This window comes from Accipiter gentilis, chromosome 2 (assembly GCF_929443795.1).
Source record: "Accipiter gentilis chromosome 2, bAccGen1.1, whole genome shotgun sequence".
Lineage (NCBI taxonomy): Eukaryota > Metazoa > Chordata > Aves > Accipitriformes > Accipitridae > Astur > Astur gentilis.
In genome coordinates, this window is record NC_064881.1 from 54,937,661 (window position 1) to 54,957,129 (window position 19,469).

A 19,469-nucleotide genomic window follows, 5' to 3' on the forward strand; every position below is an offset into this window, starting at 1 on the left:
TCTGTCCCTTACTAATGGCATTTTCCTCTTAAAGCAGAACCGCCACCTTGGGAAGGGATGTCTTTTTGGGGCCCTATTTCAGAGCAGCACTTCCATCCCCTGTGACAGAGATCACCTGTGCCAGGCTGTTTGACCTTGCCCTTGCATTTAAATTTGGATGCAAGAGATTGGACCCATTTGCAAAGTAAATAAAGAGTAAAAGGGACAGGGTGGGGACAGTCAGACACCAGGGCGATGTTTCACTTCAGTTCTCAGCAGACGGGTCCTGGAGCTGCTCTCATATTGCCTATTCGGCAACTACAGATCTCCGCAACAGGTAACCGGGGCTCTTAGCTCCGGATGCCCACCTAATGACCACGGACCACCCTGTAAGTCAGGGCCCTCCGTTTCGAGCGCTTCTAGCGCGTCACGGCACGGCCTTTGCCCGCAGGACGGGTCAGCCTTGCAGCTGGCAGCAGCAACAGCTTCTGGAGCCCCCCGAGAAGCTGCTGCAGGCGGCAGCAGCAGCGCTGTAGGCCCCAATCCCCCAGTCCTCGCTCTTTGCCGCTGCCGGAGGCGACGACCGCGCCGTACAGGCCTGTACCGACCCTAGCGCGGCCACGGAACTCCGCCGGCGCTCACAGACCCACGGGACACTCGCAGATAGAGAGCCGAGGTCGTCCGCCCCCGATCCCCCCCGTCTGGGCCCCGCCGACCGGCGCCAGCCCGGCGCGGCGAGGCGAGCGCCAACCGGGCCGCCCTGCCCTCAGTCACGTGACGGCCCCCACCGAGTTCTCGCGAGACGTTCTCCCAGCCGCCGCCGCCGGCGGGCTCGCGAGAGTTTCCCGTGTCGCGCGCGCCACCGAGCTCTCGCGAGAGTCCCGCGCCGACAGCCGACGGGGTGGACAAGATGGCGGCTACGACCACCATCTCCCTGGTGAGCAGGGCGGCCGCCGCCCTCCCGCGGGCGAGCCGGCGCGGCGGGCCCAGGCAGACCCGCTCTGCGCAGCGCCGGCCGGGCTGGAGGAAGCGGCGGGGGAGGCGGCGGCGGCGCTTCGCCGCGGCTGCGGGGCGTCGTGCGCGTTCGGCCGCGCCGGGCCCGCCTGCGGCCCCGCCGGGGACCGCTGCGGTGGGCTCGGAGTCCCGTCGCGGCCTCCGCTCCGCTGGGCGAGGGCGGGGGGGCGGCTGCCGCGGGGGGGCTGCGGGCCCTCCGCCGCCTTCGGGCGGCCTTTCCGCCTGCGCCGACCCCGTTCCCGGGGCCCGCCGGTAAGAGGAATCGCGGCTTTCCGCCCCCGGCGGCCGTGTCGCTGAAGGTCCTGCGGGTGCAGCAGATGGGGTTTCTGCTCCGCCTTCGCGGCGGCTTCCCTGCCGGGAAGGCGGCCCGTTTCCCCTCCGCGCCGCCGGCGGTGACGGGCTGGAACCGGGGCCCCGGGAGGGGGGATCCTCGGGGCGGCCGCTGGCGCTTAACCGTCGTCGGTGTCGCGTTTTCCAGGCGCCGTCGGTAACTAGCGTGTGCTTTATCCCGGCCCTGGTGTTTAGGAAATATGTGTTCACGGGGCTGGGGGACACGGGTGTTACTTTCTGTGGGCTTGTTTGCTGCTTTCAGAAATTGGTTTCTTTAAAAAGATCTGGGTAGGTGCTAGGGCCATTTAAAAAAAGTATTTAGCAGGGGCTTTTCTCTCCCAGAGCCTTGTAGCCTGAAGTGGAAATGTGAGCTGCTGGTCACCTTTCCTGACAAAACGGGTTAGGTGCCCAGTGCGGGGTGGTTATATTTATATTTCCTGTTGTTCCTTTAGTGTATTCGTGAAAGGATCCCAACAGTATTGATTTTTATGAGTTCTTTGTGTTTTCGGGAACATTCTTTAGAGCTTTCCTGAACGGACTGCTAATGTTGTAAAAAAGCAGAACAGTCTTAATTTCAGAGGCTTGTTTGTTTTCTTTGTGAGTTAGCCTTAAATAGAAGAAATTGAAGTGCTTCCCTGAGGCACTATTCAGCCTTCCTCGGCCCAGTCCTTTTATTTGTGGCTAACTATGGAATTGTGTAAAATGGAAGTACAAAACCTCTTAGGTGTCAAGCCTCCAGGGAAGGTAGCCTGTAATACAGTTGTGGATGCTGGGGAGCTGTGAGGGGGGTGGCCAGGCTCATAAGCATCTGATGGCATTTGGAGGGAGCACATAGAATCACAGAATCATTTAGGTTGGAAAAGACCTTTAAGATCAAGTCCAACCGTCAGCCCAACACCACCATGCCACCAAACTAAACCATGTCCTGAAGTGCCTTGCCTACATGTTTTTTTAATACCTCTGGGGATGGTGACACCACCACTTCCCTGGGCAGGCTGTTCCAATGCCTGACAATCCTTTTGGTGAAGAAATTTTTCCTAATCTAAACCTCTCCTGGCACAATTTGAGGCCATTTCTTCTCGTCCTATTACTAGTTACTTGATAGAAGAGTACCCACCTCACCACAACCTTCTTTCAGGTAGTTGTAGAGAGCGATAAGGTCTCCCTCAGCCTCCTTTTCTCCAAACTAAACAACCCCAGTTCCCTCAGCTGCTCCTCATAAGACTTGTGCTCCAGGCCCTTCATCAGCTTCATTGCCCTTCTCTGGACATGCTCCAGCACCTCAATGTCTCTCCTGTAGCGAGGGGCCCAAAACTGAACAGTGTTTGAGGTGTGACCTCACCAGTGCTGAGTACAAGGGAACAATCACCTCCCTGCTCCTGCTGGCTACACTGTTTCTGATACAGGCCAGGATGCCCTTGGCCTTGTTGGCCACCTGGGCACACTGCTGGCTCACATTCAGCTGGCTGCCAACCAGCACCCCCAGGTCTTTTTCTGCCAGGCAGCTTTCCAGCCACGCTTCCCCAAGCCTGTAACATTCCATGGGGTGGTTGTGACTGAAGTGCAGGACCCGGCACTTGTCCTTGTTGAACCTCATATAATTGGCCTTGGCCTGTTGATCCAGCTTGTCCAGATCCCTCTGTAGACCCTACCCTCAAGCAGATCAACACTCTTGCCCAGCTTGGTGTCATCCGCAAACTTACTGAGGGTGCACTCAATCCCCTTGTCCAGATCATTGATAAAGATATTAAAGAGAACTGGCCCCAATACTGACTGCTGGGGAGCACCACTTGTGACCGACCGGCAACTGGATTTAACTGCATTTACCACAACCCTCTGGGCTCGTCCATTCAGCCAGTTTTTTACCCAGTGAAGGGTACGCTTGTCTAAGCCATGAGCTGCCAGCTTCTCAAGGAGTATGCTGTGAGAGCCAGTGTCAAAGGCCTTACTGAAGTCCAGGTAGACTGGAGTCTTACGTGGAGTACTGGGTTGGATAGACCATTGGTGTGACACAGTAGGATATTTCTTAATGGTTTTGTGGCTTTTTGCTTTTCTTTTTTTTTCCCCCCCATCATTGTTTTCGTAGGAAATACTGGATTTCTCTCATGAATAGGTCTAATTCTAGAGCTGCTCTGTTTTTCTTTAAGGGTCTACCTTTGAACCCTGAAGGAGTTGCTATTCACGGTTTTCTCCTTTTGGATTCACAATATTGGTGCTCATAATTGGGAGCAAATGTGAACAGCTCTCACTTTGTTTCCCATCTCATCTTTGCTTAATTAAGACTTCATTAGGTTAGGAGGTTTGCCAGGTTAACGCTGGGAATGAGCGTTCAAGTCTTGAGCATGTGAGGTTAAATACAATTCCAAAGATGATCAAAACCCAAGGAATGTTATATTGCTTAGGATGTGTGAGGACATTGGATTTTGTTTTTCCTCAAAGCTAAGGTAGTGACTTGTCCTTTATTTCACAGCACACTGCTTCAGCCTGTTCGTTGGGTGTCACTGTATAGTTTGGTGTATGCATATTTTAAAATGACAATACATATGTTTCAAAGGCAAAATAATTAGCCAACTTTATAACTCTCAGCCACTGCATGGTTTTGCTGCATGGAAGTGAAATGATGTGGTGGCTAGTCAAACAGAAGACTGTCAGAGTTGCAAGTCTGTTTACAGCAAATTGTCAGGGCCTTGCAACATAAACAGAAAAATAAAGATCTTGCTTCAGAGTTTCTATTTGTCTATGTACATTAGCTATTACAAACAAATTTAATCAGTGCTGTAAAGGAAACCATTGTATTACTTTTCTACAAGTCTGGCATTCAGATTGAGTATTAAGAGCTGAGCGGAGTACAGTAAGTGTAAGGAGCTTGATTGTTTTTGTTTAATTGACTTCAAACACCAAGCATTCAAGCTTCAACCCTGTTAGTTTACGCTATCAGGTTAAAATGGACATTTGCATTCAGAGAGTTATAATCCTGTTACAGATGAAGCATTGCGTGGAGTCCAAGCAAGTCTTGATGAACCTGTGATTATTCTTGTGGCTAGAAGCAAGAGTGTTACGGGCCCCAGGAACTTAAAATTTAGTTTCAGAGCTGGTGCTGCTGTAAGTGGGTGGCTGTATCAGCAGGAGCAAGGAGGTAACGATGGCCTGTAGGTGAGCACAAGAAATTGGCAGCAGCAGTCCTATGACTGAAAGAAGTGCGCAAGTACTGTGACAGATATGGGAGGTGAAGAACAAGATGCATGTTTTGAATATGCTGATATTGTTCAGCAGTTTGGCTACAGAAGAATAGACGATGTAAACTATGTCTCTGTTGGTACATGTGTCACTTCCAGCATGTTTTGACAAGAGGTAGATACCAGGAATGAAGAAAATGAAAAGGATTAGTTAGACAAAAGATCGTGTGGCATACAAGCCTTGAGATAGAAGGAAGTGTGGTTTTGTTTTGTTTGTTTGTTTTGCTTGCTCTCTGACTAGGTGGTATCTCTGTGTTTAAATGACATGGTGTAAGAGACAGCCTTCCAGGAACAAGAATTCCAGCTTGACTGACTATTTTATGCTTTTATTCAGTATGGGCTTTTGTAGTATGACTGGAAGATATTTATTTTAAACTTCAAGACTGTTAAACATCCTAAGTAGAGCATTCATTCTGACCAGCTTCACACAGTGAGTTAAAACCGCTTTTTTAAAGTAGGCTCTTTCATAAACTGTGTGTTCTTTATGTGGATTTAGTTCTTATCTTGCTGGAAATGAGGTGAATCTGACCATTCAATATCACATGTTAATTCATCACCATTTTTGCCACTATGTGTTTTGCCTTGCTGTGCTTGAAAAACTGACACATGGTCTTGGTGTTAATGGTCCTTAAAATGAAGACACAATTCAAATGTCCCCACAAGCACCTTTTGCGTGATCCCTGCCTTCTTTGTTTTCAAGTCCAACATAAGTGCCTCTATCTGTTTTAAAACTCCTTTCCATGCTGGAAGGAAAATTAGCTGCTCTATGATGTGACCAGCAAATTGGTCTAAATAAAGTCCAGTGCTTTTGCAGTCTTATCAGAACAGCTGCAACATTTACTTCGTTCTGGGACAATTTAAATCACGAAGGCTGGCTAGAAAAGCTTGAGAATTAAGGGCAAAGTAACATCAATTAAGAGGAGCTCAGTTCTGGAATTTGGTGGACTTTGGTTTTGCTTTCAGCTAACTTTCTGAAAGTAGATTTGCAGTACAGGCTCTGCTGTTGTACTGGAAACAGTTAAATGGGAAAAATAACTAAAATAGAAAGCAGAGGGCTTTTGTCAAAAGGATTTCATCTTGTAAGAGGGCTGGGTTGGGTCTTATGAATTATAACTTAAAATTTCCAAAATGTTTGATGCTTTTCAAGTGCAGCGTATGCTTATCAGATGTCATAAATCTACCTTACATTGAGCCCATCAGTAAACATTTATTGAACGTATCTTATATGAAAGCCATGCAGTTTGGTTAGAATGTAAGATGGGAATCACCACTTCTTTACCTGTCCTGTCCTTTTTCTAGTCCTTCTGCTACTGAGGAAAAAGTGTCCCTATTTCTTATTTGAATTTTAGGTAGAATTATACTGCAGTAGTTTTGCAACTATCATTTTACTTGGTGCCAAATGCTGTTGATTACAATAACAGGTCTGTACTACTGTGTTTTGTTACCCAGAATATTACTGTTGTGACACATTGTACTGCTGTCCTGGATTAGCTCTACTGGCTGTATCTGTTCTTTCACCTGCGTATTTTTTTCAACACTTGCTTTTGAATCCATTATCCCTGCACGGTTGCCATAGGCTGTGCCCCTCAGCTTTTGCAATACAGGCAGATTTCCCCTATGGCAAGCTCTCTTCCTCCTGATGTCAGAGCCGTAACCACCCGCTGGACCATTGCAGGGGGTTAGTCCGTCCCAGGTGTGGGATGTAGCAATTATCATCCTTGGATTTCATTAGCATTTTATTGGCAGTAAACTTTTTTGTTTGACATAAGCTGTGTTGGGAATCTCAAGACTTTCAGTCATGTTTCACATTGGCAAAAGTAATTCTGGAGTCTGCTAGTGTCAAATAAGAGCAAGAGAGCCGTTTTCTGCTAAGAGCAAGTGGTGGAGAGAACTTGCAGTTTAGGGGAACCCAGCATGGACATTGCAATTATTTGGAAACGCTCTCACTGCACTTACTGTGTTGTCTGTAGCTGCCTCACATGCAGAAGGGTTCGCTGAAGGATTTGTCAGTAAGAAGGTGAGATGATGGTCAGGGAAAGCGGTGATCCCTTTTGAGAGGGAGGAATATGTTTCTGTGTGCCTTACTTTCTTGTTTGAATCAAGAGAAAGAGGATTATCGTGTGCATACTGATTTATTTTAGCACTGTATTGTAGCTTGTCAGGAACAGTAGTTTTCTTTGGGAGCTGAAATTTGAGATGCGGGTGATTTCTGGGTTCTGTGACAGATAAATGATAATGCAGAGCATGCTGCATATAAAGGTAACATCTAGAAGATTGTTTGTTTGTTTGTTTCTCGGTGCTGATCCAGTGGGGAGGAGTTCTATCAAATGCAGTGAAAATGTATCACAAGGAATTGTTCCAAGGGTACATAGATCACTTGTGTGCATGTATGTAAGACTTTACATGTTTTCAGATGCTGGATTTGCATAGAATTTGGTGCTCTGGAAGAACTGTGTTATGCTACTGACAACATCAGTAAAATTTGTCATAGAATCTCTCCTTGTTCATCTAAATGGAAGAGATTTTACTGGCCAAATACACAGTCATATAAACAGTTTGATCATGAGATGCTAGAAAAATGACACATTTTGAAAGGTTTTAATCCCTGCCTATTCTCTATAGAACACATCTGGTAGGATGGTGGAAAAAACTTGGACATGCCCCATGCTCCAGATTTTTTTGGCAGTACATTGGTGGCACATGCTAGCAGTAACAGAAGAAATAACTCACTAGTGCTGCTGTTCCCATTTGAAAAAAAAAAAAAAGTGTTCTATAGGGGGTGGAAAAGAGTAGTTACTAAAGAAATTCAGGAATAGTAAAAAGCCATCGTGCACAGAAAGACTTGCAGAGTTACAGTGATTACAGCTGAATCCACCAAGATTTGGATACTAAATAGGGGCAAAATACTTAAATGTATTTATATATGCAAAGAAGGACCTTTTCTGAAAAATAACCTATTGTGCAAGTAAAAACATTGCCTTTGACCAGGCATTTGGGTGGTGCTTCTTCCAGCTTCACCACTGGTGTGGGATGTTGTAGTATGAAAATATTCAGATGAATACAGGTTCCCAAGCACTGATGCAGGTGGTAGGGCAAGGATTAAACTGAGTATACTGGGCAGGTACTTCATCAGTCCTTTTTCCACCTCTGTCTTATTTAATCTTCGTGTTGTTTGTTTGTTATGGTTCCTAAAATAAATAAGATTCTGTGTTTTTTCTTTCTCTTGTGTGTGTTTATACTTCAGAGAAATTCTCAACCATGTAATAAATTTCCAACGAATGTGCCTGAACTCTTGGAGTTCAAACCACCTTAAAAGGCCAAGCAACGCTCAGAAGCAATGTTCATAGCAACAGGTATAGAGTTTCTATTTATTTCTCTCTTAAAAGAAGCTCCTATTTGCCTGCTTCTGTTGTCAACTTCTCTCCCATTTTTCTTGTTCCCTCCTAACTGTTAACAGTGTGTTTAAATAAGGCAGTTTTCAAGGTGGCCAGCCTTAGTATAAAGCACCAACTGCTTTTCAACAGGTACTGTTACATTACTGTCTAGCAGACTCAAATTAATTGTCCTGAGCCTTTTCTTGGTAGTGGTATTATCCTAAGGTGCCAGGAAAGAGAGAAGCAATAGTCTCGGTTCTCTGTGAATGGTGATAGAGATGGGGATCTGTTGCTTTTCAGATAGACTGGAGTAATGGAGGGTGGTAGTCTTCCTTGAAGAAACTCTCAGTGTTAAAGGGTACATGATGATAAATTTTTGTTAGAGCTGATCAGCTGTACCGCTGATCAGCAAAGGCATGTGTCTTTGTTTCTTTCTGGAGGGATGTGTAGTGGTAAAGAGCTTGGTTGGAACCAGCAGTGCCTGGGTTGGGCTTCTTGGATACTCTTTGTTGCTTCTAGATCACTTCATCATCCTTAGTTTTGATTTTACCCTCCATGCTGGAAATTGGATGTTCTCAACCAGTTTTTGGAAGCTATGACATTTAATGAGCTCAAATGTCTAAATTACCTTAAATGTAGATATGCAGTTGTCTTTATTTTTAAGAATCATAACAGATTACAATCAATGGAGTAGCTTTTTTATTGTGAATGGTTAAATTTGATGGCTCTTCCACTATGTTTTTCTTCTCCCAAGTCTCATAGCTCCTAAATTGCAATAGTTCGATTTTTAAAAGCTGAGAGGAAATGGAAACAGCAATAGAAAAAAGTGTGGGCTTTTAAAATTGTCTGCAGAAAACTAAGGAGGTCTTGCCTGTATGACAGCATATACATAAGATGTAAAGAAATGGGAAGGTGAGCCAGAGAGCTGGGTGAAAAATATTTTTCTAGCCAGTTGGTTAAGAACAAGAATTATTTTTTGTTTGTTTGTTTATTTTAGATTTTTTTTTTTCAGTGTTCCATGATCAAAATCAATCTTGGAGATGATGTAGCCTTCTGGTACCAAACTGGTCACCATTACTATATCATGTATATATACATGTAGATGTGGTGCTTAGGGATTTGATTTAGTGGTGGACTTGGCAGTGCTAGGTTAACGGTTGGACTTGATCTTTAAGGTTTTTTCCAACCTAAACTATTCTATGATTCTATATTGCTTTGCTGATACTTGTTTTTGATTTGCATGTGGACTATGCAATAGTGTCTTTTGATCAGTAGCATGCACTTGAGTTTCCCAGTTTGCAGCCATGAAATGGTTCCAACTACCTCTGTTCTTATTCATGTGTCAGCTTTCTTTTGTTGTACTTCTATTCCCCTTAGGTCCTGGTGTGTTATTCAGTGTAGCTATGAACTTTGATCTGAAGGGACCAGTGAAGTAACTGCAACTCTAGAACACTGTATTCAGATACTTGTAGAGTATGTTTTTATGTTAGGAGGGTTTATTTTGCATCTGCTTTATGTTTATTGATCCTATAAAATGCTCACAAACCCCTTACAGTGAACTTGAGACTGAATTCACAAAACCGGAAGTCTCAACTGTTGCTATAAAATAGAGTAAGAATGATCTAGGGCCCACCTCTCTGAACATCAGCAAACTTGTCCTGCGGCTTTCTTTACTTTCAAGGTAGGTGAGCTCCGCTCCTTGCCCTTAATAGTCTGACTAAAGAACAAAGGAAGCGTTGCAGCCTGGTAGGAGGCAGCATGCAGATTGCAGTTTCTGGTAGACTGAGGCAAGTGGGCTAATCTGGGAGAAACTTTGCAGTTGGTAAAGGAAGTGCTTAAAATCTTGTTTTCTGCTATTAACTTAGATTTTTCCCATGATAATTTTTATACTGAAACCAGTAGCATTCACAGGCACGAGTCTCTTCAGCCTAGTATGTGTCTACTACTGAAGAGATTAGGATATTTGTCCATTTTGGTATTTTAACTGGGTGATGGTGAACACTGAGTTGAGAAATTAGTTCTGCTTTTGATGGATGATACAAGCAGAACTTGCATGAACAACAGAGGCAGGTCTGCATCCTGCTGCTCTGAGCCGAGAATGCAGTGAGGTTGTGAGATGGATGGTTCCAGCAATGGGACCATCATGCTGTAGTCACACTCTCACTTCTTCCTCTGTTGCATTGATTCAGTAGGAAAATAGAGTTCCCTCATGATGCAGTGTGTGAATCAGACTAGTTCTGCTCTGCATCCTCACAAGAAATGCACAAGGTTCTGTTGGGAAGATGAACACAGCTTACCTCATGAGAAGTTTCTAGCACCAATAGTCACTGTCATTTAGGTAAATAAATTGCCAGAGGATCTCAAGATAAAGAATGACTGGACAACGTAATGGCCAAGGTTGCGTTTAATGTGTTAGAACATATGAAGTATTGTGTCTGTGGTGGGGAAAATAAAATGATTATGTGTGCACTGTGACACTTTGTAAAAATAGCCTTTTCCTTCCTGCATGCACTAATTAAAGTTTATCTGCTTAAAAAGAATGTGATCCCACTTTATACCCAGTGAGTAAAATTTAGCATCAATTCCACCCCCCTCATCAGCTGGGGGAGAGGATTTGTGGCAGCCCCACCTTGAGGGAAAAGTAGATGCAGAGTCCCTCTGTAACAGCTTGGAGGGGTGTCAGCTGGGGAGATTTATTGTGCAGAACTCTGTAATGTCACAGTCCTGTGTCTGTTGTATGGACAACAAGAGCAAACGGGCCAGCAGATATGTTGTCCCTCAAACGGGGTTCATTTACCCGGTGTGCAAGCCAATAACACACACAGTTGAGGTATTTTCAGATTAATTTCATTGATGCTCATGAACGGGTGCCTGTCTCAAGACAGCACACCCTTGTCTTAAAAATTTCCACATTTATATACTTAAGTAATACATATTCATTATTATTTTCATTAATGATTGGTTCTTTTTTCTTCACACAGACTCTGTCTTCTTTCATTGTTGTCTTTTGAGTAGGTGGCATCATTTGAGTAGGGGGTCAATGAGTCTGTGGTTGTGATTCCCCCCTGTAGGAATTACCTTTTACCTTCTTTTTACTCTGTCTTGGCAGTTCCAAGCTGTTGTTCAAGGTTTGTTGATTAGACCACAATCTATTACCTTTTCTGACATAAACATAAAGCCCTATTGTCTAATAGTTAGTTCCTAAATCCTAAGTCATGTCTAGTTATTGTTTCCCTGTTTTAAATATTTAACAGATGTGGGCTGTACACAGGACTTTAGCAGCTCCCTGGTTATTTCAATCATATTATACATATTAATTGGTAACGGATACAGCTGGGGATTGCAGCCTTCATAGTAGGTCCTTAATGGTATTGAAGGGCTGTCACATTAAAGCTTCTGTTCTTACAGCTAGAATTCGCAATTACTATAGGTGAAGCAGACACTTAGGAGGCCTTGAGGTTTGGGGCTCTTGTGCTCTGTGTTCCACTCCTTTTTAGTTGGAAGGACTTGAGGGTTGTTACCTTGTGCCTGGGCCTGTGCCAAGGTGCCTTCTGAGAAGCTGCTGCTTATCTCCTCTCTGCTGTTGTTTTTTTCTTGAACTTGGCAATTTCTGTTACTTCCATAGCAATTTTTAAAATCTAAATTATTACCCTAAATTGAGATTACCGTGTGAATGTGTTTGAGCTTCATTTATACTTAGGTGGTATCTGCCATTTACTGTGGAAAGAATTCATGTGGTTAAAGTATCTTGACTATTTTGCACTTTTCCTCCCTGTCACAAACAGAACATTCTACATACCAATATATAGAAAAAAATAGGAAAATACCCTAAGTGAAAAATCGGGCTGTCGGGGAGCTTGTGATTCTGGAGGAAATGGGTGACTGGTCTGTCCTCTACTGAGTATTATTGCAGTAGACACAGTGCAGGAACTGGGCTGGTGTTCCCGTAAGCAGTCTGATGTACAGTGTATGGCTCTTCTGGAAATGTGTGTGTACTTTTACCTGAATGACTCTGCTATCACTAAGTGTATCTAACAATTCTGTTATGTCTTGTTGAGAGTTGTTGCAGCAGCTCGTCTCTTTATCGGTCTGTGTTCCCCTTTGCCTTGTGGTAGGATAAAGAGGATGCAATGAAACATGCAGTTTGTGTGCAGCCATGATGCAGGATCTTTTGCTCCTGAAAGATGTGTTTTTCTCTCTGAGGCTTTAGATGTAGCCAAAAAATAGGTCTTTGCTGTTCTGCTTTTTGGTATGATGTTCGTAAGATCTTGATGTACCTGTAAGATTATTCTTTTTCTGGAGGAGGAGATCACTGGTCTTTCAGAGACATTTGTGCCCACAGGACTAAGTTGTTAGCCAGTACCACAAGTGCCATGAGCAAGTGATTGTTTTGAACAAATGGGAACCAAATTAGCGGGAATACTCGCTGTTCCTTCTGCTAAAATGCCAATGACTTTGATATTATATCTTTTCCAAATGACAGCTTTGTTCCTATGTCAGGAGAGCTGGTTTTGTTTTGCCATCTGAATGGGTCTGTTCCTTTTTCCTATACTGTGCTTGTTACCTTCTTACGGAGTGCTTACATACATAATTTTTTTCCTTTTTTTTTTTTTTTAATGAAGAACTGAGACGTCTGTTAATAGGTTTTTAATGATGAACCCTATTTTGACTGGAAATTATGTGACACTTTTGGGTTGCCAAAGAATAATACCCTGAGGATAAAAATTGGTGGATGCTTACCAGAAAGATATAAGCTGCTGAATCACTTTAACCAAAACCAGGTTGATACCTTAGAGAAACCTACTGTTACTTAACATGGTAGGAATAATTGACCAGTTGTTTCACAGGAAGGGACTTCAGTGTAAAACATGAGCATGAGGTAGAGAAGTCAGTAGAATAACTAAAACACAAAGAGAGCTAACATTTGTTAGCTGTATGTATATTTGAAATCATGAAAAGTCAGTTCAGTGGCCCAGGAGTTTCTTTCTAGACCTATTCTGATGTTGGGTTTGGGAATCTGCATGGGCAGGTACTGTGCAACTCTTACCAAGTTGAGAATAGTGCTGCTTTATTACTCGGTACCTAGAACAGTATGAGATTTGGAAAAGTTTCAGAGATTTTAAAAAGAGAACTTGAGAAACCAAGAGTGACAAACCAGTATAGTAAGAGATGGAAGGAGAAAATAGATGGGTACATTTGACAGTGGGTACATTTGACAGTTTAACTGTTGAGAGGTAGGATGGAGATGATGTGAGTGAAGACTGGGGATTATTTAATTTTCTTTGAAAATCTGGTGGTTAGGGAACTCTTTAAGTATCTAACATGTTCATCAGTTTGTACAATTGATGGCATAGCTCTCCCATATGGAGTGGCTAGAACATTAAGAGGTTTTCATGAATTACTAGTAGGTTTGGGAAGATGTTTTACCCAACTGTGACATTCTGACATTAAGTGCTTTGGGTTTCTGGGAATGAAGAAATTGGTCACTTTAGTGAGAACAGTTTTTTCAGGAGTATTTTCTATTTTCTCAGGGTACAGAGTCCATTAAGATGGAAAATGGACAAAGCACGGCAGCTAAGCTGGGGCTTCCTCCCCTCACACCAGAACAGCAGGAAGCTCTCCAGAAAGTGAGTAAACTTGATGTGAATTTGCTTCTTAGCACTCTTGTTTGGTTGGGGTTTTTTGGTTTGTTGTTTGTTGGTTTTTTTTAAATGAGCATCTGTTACTGATGTTATAAAAGGGAACTCGCCTACCAAGAATATGTGTGGGATAATGGCCATGCTTTGTGTGGATTCACACTTTCAAATTTGTGCCCAGGATTATTTGGTTTGATTTAGAGTTTATAGATGCTTTTGGGGGAGCATGATGTGGAATTTGCTGTTGGGGTGGGGAGAGTGTTTTTAATTTAAAAAAAATAAATTCATAATCATAAGTAAATAACACCTTAAGATCACATTGTAATTCCAAGACAATATGCAACTGCCACAAAGTCACTGCGAGGAGCAGCCTGTACTCCACAAGGAATAGGTTTCTGATATGCTCCAGCTGGTCTTTTATTCTATGCACACAAGAACACATCACAAAATACCTCTGTTATGTCCTTATGCTCTTTCCCATCTTGTAAAGAGACCCAGTAGCAAGTATTTTCAACCCATTTGAGCCAACGTATTTTAATCTAGATAAAATTTCAGTCCAGCTCTGATTTCTGGTTGTTGGTCCTGTTTTATACAGCTGGTGGGGAGGTTACTGCTGACTTCTTGCCCACTTTCCTGATGGGAGTGAGTGATGCCTGGCTTACTGAGAGGAGAGCAGAGTTGGGAAAAGAGGGGAAAGAAAACAAAACCAGGGAATGTGGGAGCTGTGGGCTAGGTGTCTTCTGTACTCTGGTGAGGCAAGTAAAGTTACTGTTCTAGGTAGGCTTCGTGTGAATGTTCCCATAATGTTGAAGCTGCTTCTGTGTGTGTTGTTTGGCTCACAGTGTGAAACGGCCTCGTTTCCTCTGGCTTTTCCGTAGCTGACAGATGTAAATCCCCTTGTCCGTTTCCAGGTTTCCGAAGCACACGTCTCAAATCCACGGTTTAGAGCCTACCGTTCCCTGGCACCTCCCAAACACGTACAGCCATGGAAAGCAGGTGCCTGAGGGGTTGGCTGAATGTGTTTGTACCGTCCCCTGGGAATAGGCACATATGTGGGTATTAGGCTTCCCTTGACAAAGAGCCTCCATGTCAACACCATTGGGTGTAAAGCTCAGGCTTTGTCAAATTTGTAGAAGAATGAAAGAAAAAGACAAATCAGTCTTGTGTCTGCAGGCTAGGAACCAGAGAAGGAGTGCTGGAGCATTTTAGTGAGCAAGAGCAGTGGGTCCTCCAAACTAGAATAGGCCAGATATGATAAGAAAAGAGAGGAGGAGTGTCTAGTCAAGAGACTGGACATGGGGATTTGGAGGCCCTTCCCTTTTGTAGAAACTCTTTGTCCAGATGTTCTCTGAGTGGAAAGGACTTGAAGGAGGCTATCTGTCCTGCCCTCATCCCAGCAGGTAAGGTGCTATGGTGGGATCTAAGGGGCAGAGGGCGGAAGAGGGGAAATGCTAAGTGTCTAGTGCATGCTGCTTTCCTAACATTGCGCCTGCCGCAGATTGAGTCCATCCAATCCTCTGCTCAAGCATTATGCTGTATTTCAGGGCTCACGACTCCAAGATGCAGACCAAGATGTTAGTAAGCTGTTGGCCGCTGGCTCACGTACAGTGCCTTAGTGCTTAGGGCTGGAGTGCCGAAAAGTTCCACTGGCAGCCAGTTGTGTGGTTCTGGGCAACTATGGTGTAAAATCAAACATCGTTCCCTGCTCTGTGGTTTTGTCCTATGACTACAGAGTCTGTATTTCTTTTTAGGCAAAGAAGTATGCGATGGAGCAGAGTATCAAGAGTGTGCTGGTGAAGCAAACCATCGCCCACCAGCAACAGCAGCTCACCAACCTTCAGGTGAGAGACCCTCTGAGATGCTCCTTCTGTGTCTTCCTCTCCCCCACAAGGTGGAGTTCTTTTTGCACTTAGAACCAGAGCACAGCCCTGAGGCCTGCCTGGAGCCAGGTACATGTGCTTGTGTTTCCACAGTGAAATTGAAATATACTGTCTTCAACTCACTAAAGAAACCCCCTTTACTCACCTGCACAAATTGCCCCCAGATTTCACTCATTCAAAGAGTAAATTTTTAAGACTTTCTCTCCTGTTGACTGGCCAAATGCTTCTTGAAATGCCAGAAGCCAAAGAATTTGCTGTGGGTTTCACTTTCGACTTTTATTTAAGGTGGTGTCTAGGGTTACTGGGAACAGTATCCTTTCACCATCTCTTCTGCTTTGAGGGGAGGGTACCTGTCTGTCCTATGTTACTGACAGTGCTACCCCATTTCCCTCCCCTTCACCCAGGTCCTCTCTCAATTTCAGAGATGTTCCATTGGCTATTCCTGCTAATGCTGGAATGCCTATGTACTGGGAGAACCCTTAACTGGTATTTAAATCTCCCTTCCTTTAGAGGTTTCTTGAACACATCTCACTGCCTTCTACTCAAAGTTAGGAAGCCCAAAATAATAGCTTTGGGATGTTGGATTTTTTTAATGAAGAATCACTGTGGATGTGCTTGCCACATTAGGCAGCTCTGGCCTTTCAGGGCTGTGCATGTTTCTGAGTGTCTGATCTAGTTGAGGGGGCTCCTTTTTAAATGCTGGGGGTGAATCAACGACAGTGGTTGCAGAGGTTACTATTGCCTTGAGTCCCCCCTGGGAGAAGACCCTGCTTCCTGAGGCAGTGGCAGCAGCACAACTCCACCCTGACCTGGTGGGACTGGAATCTGCAGGGTCCCAGCGCTGGACAGTCCTTGGGACCAGGCAGTGAGGGGCAAGGAAGGAGAGGCCTCTCTCGCAGGTTCCCTGTGCCGCCGCTCTGCTTGAGTTTTTACAAACAGCCGTAGTATGCTCAGCTCCAACAGACTGAACTCTGTCTTTACTGTCTTTCAGATGGCAGCAGTGACAATGGGCTTTGGAGATCCTCTCTCACCTTTACAATCGGTCAATAGACATATTCACTTCTTCTTGGGCACTTTGTCTTAGTCAGGGCCTAGAGTGGGGAAGTATGTAGTGGTAATACAATGCTCTTAATTCAACCCAGCACAACCCTCCCACATACCCACCTGTTATGGACAAGCACAACAAGCAGAGGCAAAGTGTAAACTCCCCAGAGGAAGACCCTAGGCTGGGTGCAGTCTGCTGTGACACTGGCAGTCGGGGTCCTGGAGTCAGTTGGCAAAGAAAGCTTTAGATTTCGAACAGTTCTGAACACACCTGTGAAATTGTGGGAGCTGCATTTCTAGGGATGCTACAGTTCTGAGGTCCTGACCTAAAACTAACTGCCAAGGTAACTCACAAATGGGCAATTTCTTATGAAACAAACTCACAGCACTGGAGACCTGGCAGCTAAGGTGCTGGGGAGGACTGGGGCACTATAGGTTTGCAGAACATGTTGTAGCCCAGATGTAAGACTGCTCTTTACTGTGCATGTTTCCAGACTAGGTGAATATGGCATGTTTCAAGTAAAGTAAAAGCAGGATGGAAGTAACAAAACTGCAGGACTATTCAGAGAATCTGTGCAGTCCTTTAGTGCTGGAATTTCTAATCAGATGCCACAAAGAGCTTAATTACCTGGGACTATCCATCCCCTCCTTTTTCCTAGACATGTTGCACAATGGCCACTGCAGAAAGTGTCCTGTAAGTTCCACTCTGCCCGCAAAGGTTCCTTTATAAATTAATTTGTAAATTTGTAAATATTTTTCCATCTTGCTGGAATATAATATTTCTGCTTGGTGTAGAGTGCAACCGGAGGCTTGTACTCCAAAATGAAAGATGCACTAAAACTAAAATCACTTGTTTTCCCTCCTTTAATACTGCCACAGTAGGTAGTGTGTCAGCAGGGGAGCAAAAAAAATTTCATGGGGGTATGTGAGTTTGGAATGGAATAGAAGCATACATCTTGATGTGAATTTGACATAACTGGTTTCTGAGCGCTTATGCCCAAGAAACTTCTATCAATTAATGTAGGTGCTTACTTGATATCATAACTCCATCAATTTTGCCTAAAAAAATTTTTTGGCTCATTATTCACATCTGGGCAACAGATGAAAAGTGTGTACTGATAATGTCACAGGAAACGTTTAATTTCTCATTAGCCTTAAGGGCATAGTCAGTATTGTGGATCCTTTTCCTAAGACATTGCTCCCTCTCTAGGGAGTCAGAGACTACTGCTGATGGGACAGAATCTAGAAGCAGGAGTCTGCGCTTAATCATTTGACTGTGGTGCAGTTAAATGTAGTTAGGATACCCTGTCCTCAGCAAATGATTTATCCCAAAGCCCATCAGGAATGCCGAAAATGCAAACAGACCTCTGTCCAACACTTTTTCCTGTTGACAAGATTCATCAGTCCCTACATGAAGGAAGTGCAGCCTAAACTTCCTATTGTGGTATCTTAGTGCCTGAGATTAAAGCTTCCTGTCTACTTGATCCTCCAAGTATTACAGCGCAAGATTTCCATGTCACTTCAGCAAGATGAGCACAATTTCCTGGCGTTCTATTAAAATTGAAGCTAATGGTGATGTTTTTGCATCACCTCCTTTGTTTAAAGGATCACTCCGAGTTGATGTTTTGGCTTGTCCTTAAAATAGCCTTCATAAGCACTTAACACCACCATTACATAGATACAACTATTAGCTGCTGCCTTTATGAAGGTTGCAAATACTTCAAACTCCATTTTATAGGTGGAGGAAGAGGGCCAGTGGCCAGTAAAATCTTAGTTATAGCTAGTGAAAACAAAGAGATTTCTAGTCATGAGTTTCTGATGCTGTCATGCACGTAGTTCACAGGTGTACATTGCATCATTCCCCTGACTTGACACTACCAATTCCTGTTAGTGATCCATGTATGCCTGTAGTCATCATGGTCCACCTCAGTTCTGCCTTTTGTAGGTCCCAATTTCTAATATGTTGCTCATGTAACAGAGAGTCCTTCTAACTCCACCCCAGCTATTTTGTTAGGATCTCTGCAGCAGAGTAAGATGGGGATTTCCTCCTGTAAAGGTTGCTGCCATGGGAGAGGACAAATGCTGTTTTTCTTGCACCTGTTGCATTGATAACTGAAAAGAAGAGCATGTCCTCTTTGTATATATAGACCCTTCAGAAGGTGAAAGATCCCTCTGCCTGGTGCAAGGCTGCAGTGTCTTGTCAAGAAGCACTCCTAGTAAAACACAATTTTTATCACAGCCTGTGGCACCATGGGTGAGGCACTTCACTTAGACACTTGGCGTTAGAATGGTGATGGCTCTGAACCCGTAAAAGGACACACTACACAGACTGAGGGGCTACTGATCACTGGCTTTCCTGCACCAAAGCTGGGAATGTGTTGGAGAACCTGGGAGACAACACATCAGCTGTCCTGCGTGTACACGTGCCATAGTCCTCCTAGTCACAGCATTGCAGAGTAAATTGAAAAACAGCTTATTTTTAACTGTGAAATACTTAAACCCAGTCAAGAGGCAAGCTTAATATCACTTCAGGAGCAGCAGTATGGGGTGAGAACCATTCCTATTTATAGTATCCCTGCTGTATTGAATAATAGGAGTTGAACCTTTACAGTTTGTTTCCTCCTATGGTCAATGTCAATCACGTACGGGTACTATGAGGGAGAAGGATTTCTTCAGGTACAGTTTGTGTCCGTGCTTCTGTGACTATCACAGATAAAATGCTGTCCCTCCTATTTTGGCATTTGAGTTGCAGCATCCCCAGACACGTCAGAGCTCATTGTGCTCATGCTTGTTATGGCATTCTGAAAGTAGGCCTCTTGTAAAGGCCTTTATTAAAGACCCTCTTAAACAGTGGTGGTGGGGAAGAGGTGGTTGTTCAGAGCTCCCTGCTTTGGTGCCAAGCACTGTGGTGCTGGGAAGGGAGAGGGGCATATCAAGCTTAATGCTGCATTTGCCTACTCTGCAACAGTCCGTAGC

The 19,469-nt window shown here is 44.2% G+C and overlaps 1 protein-coding gene across 4 annotated transcripts in view; it reads left to right on the forward strand.

Moving 5' to 3' along the window:
• The first annotated feature begins 822 nt into the window (after positions 1 to 822).
• PUF60 (poly(U) binding splicing factor 60) overlaps positions 823 to 19,469 on the forward strand; it is a 31,678-nt gene continuing 13,031 nt past the window's right edge. The window contains exons 1-4 of one of the 4 annotated variants that reach the window (XM_049830119.1): positions 823 to 916; positions 13,465 to 13,560; positions 15,321 to 15,410; positions 16,441 to 16,491. In XM_049830119.1, the coding sequence (XP_049686076.1) occupies positions 890 to 916; positions 13,465 to 13,560; positions 15,321 to 15,410; positions 16,441 to 16,491 (264 nt within the window). In that variant the 5' untranslated portion in view covers positions 823 to 889. The other 3 variants (XM_049830129.1, XM_049830143.1, XM_049830136.1) reach the window with 3 other exon arrangements.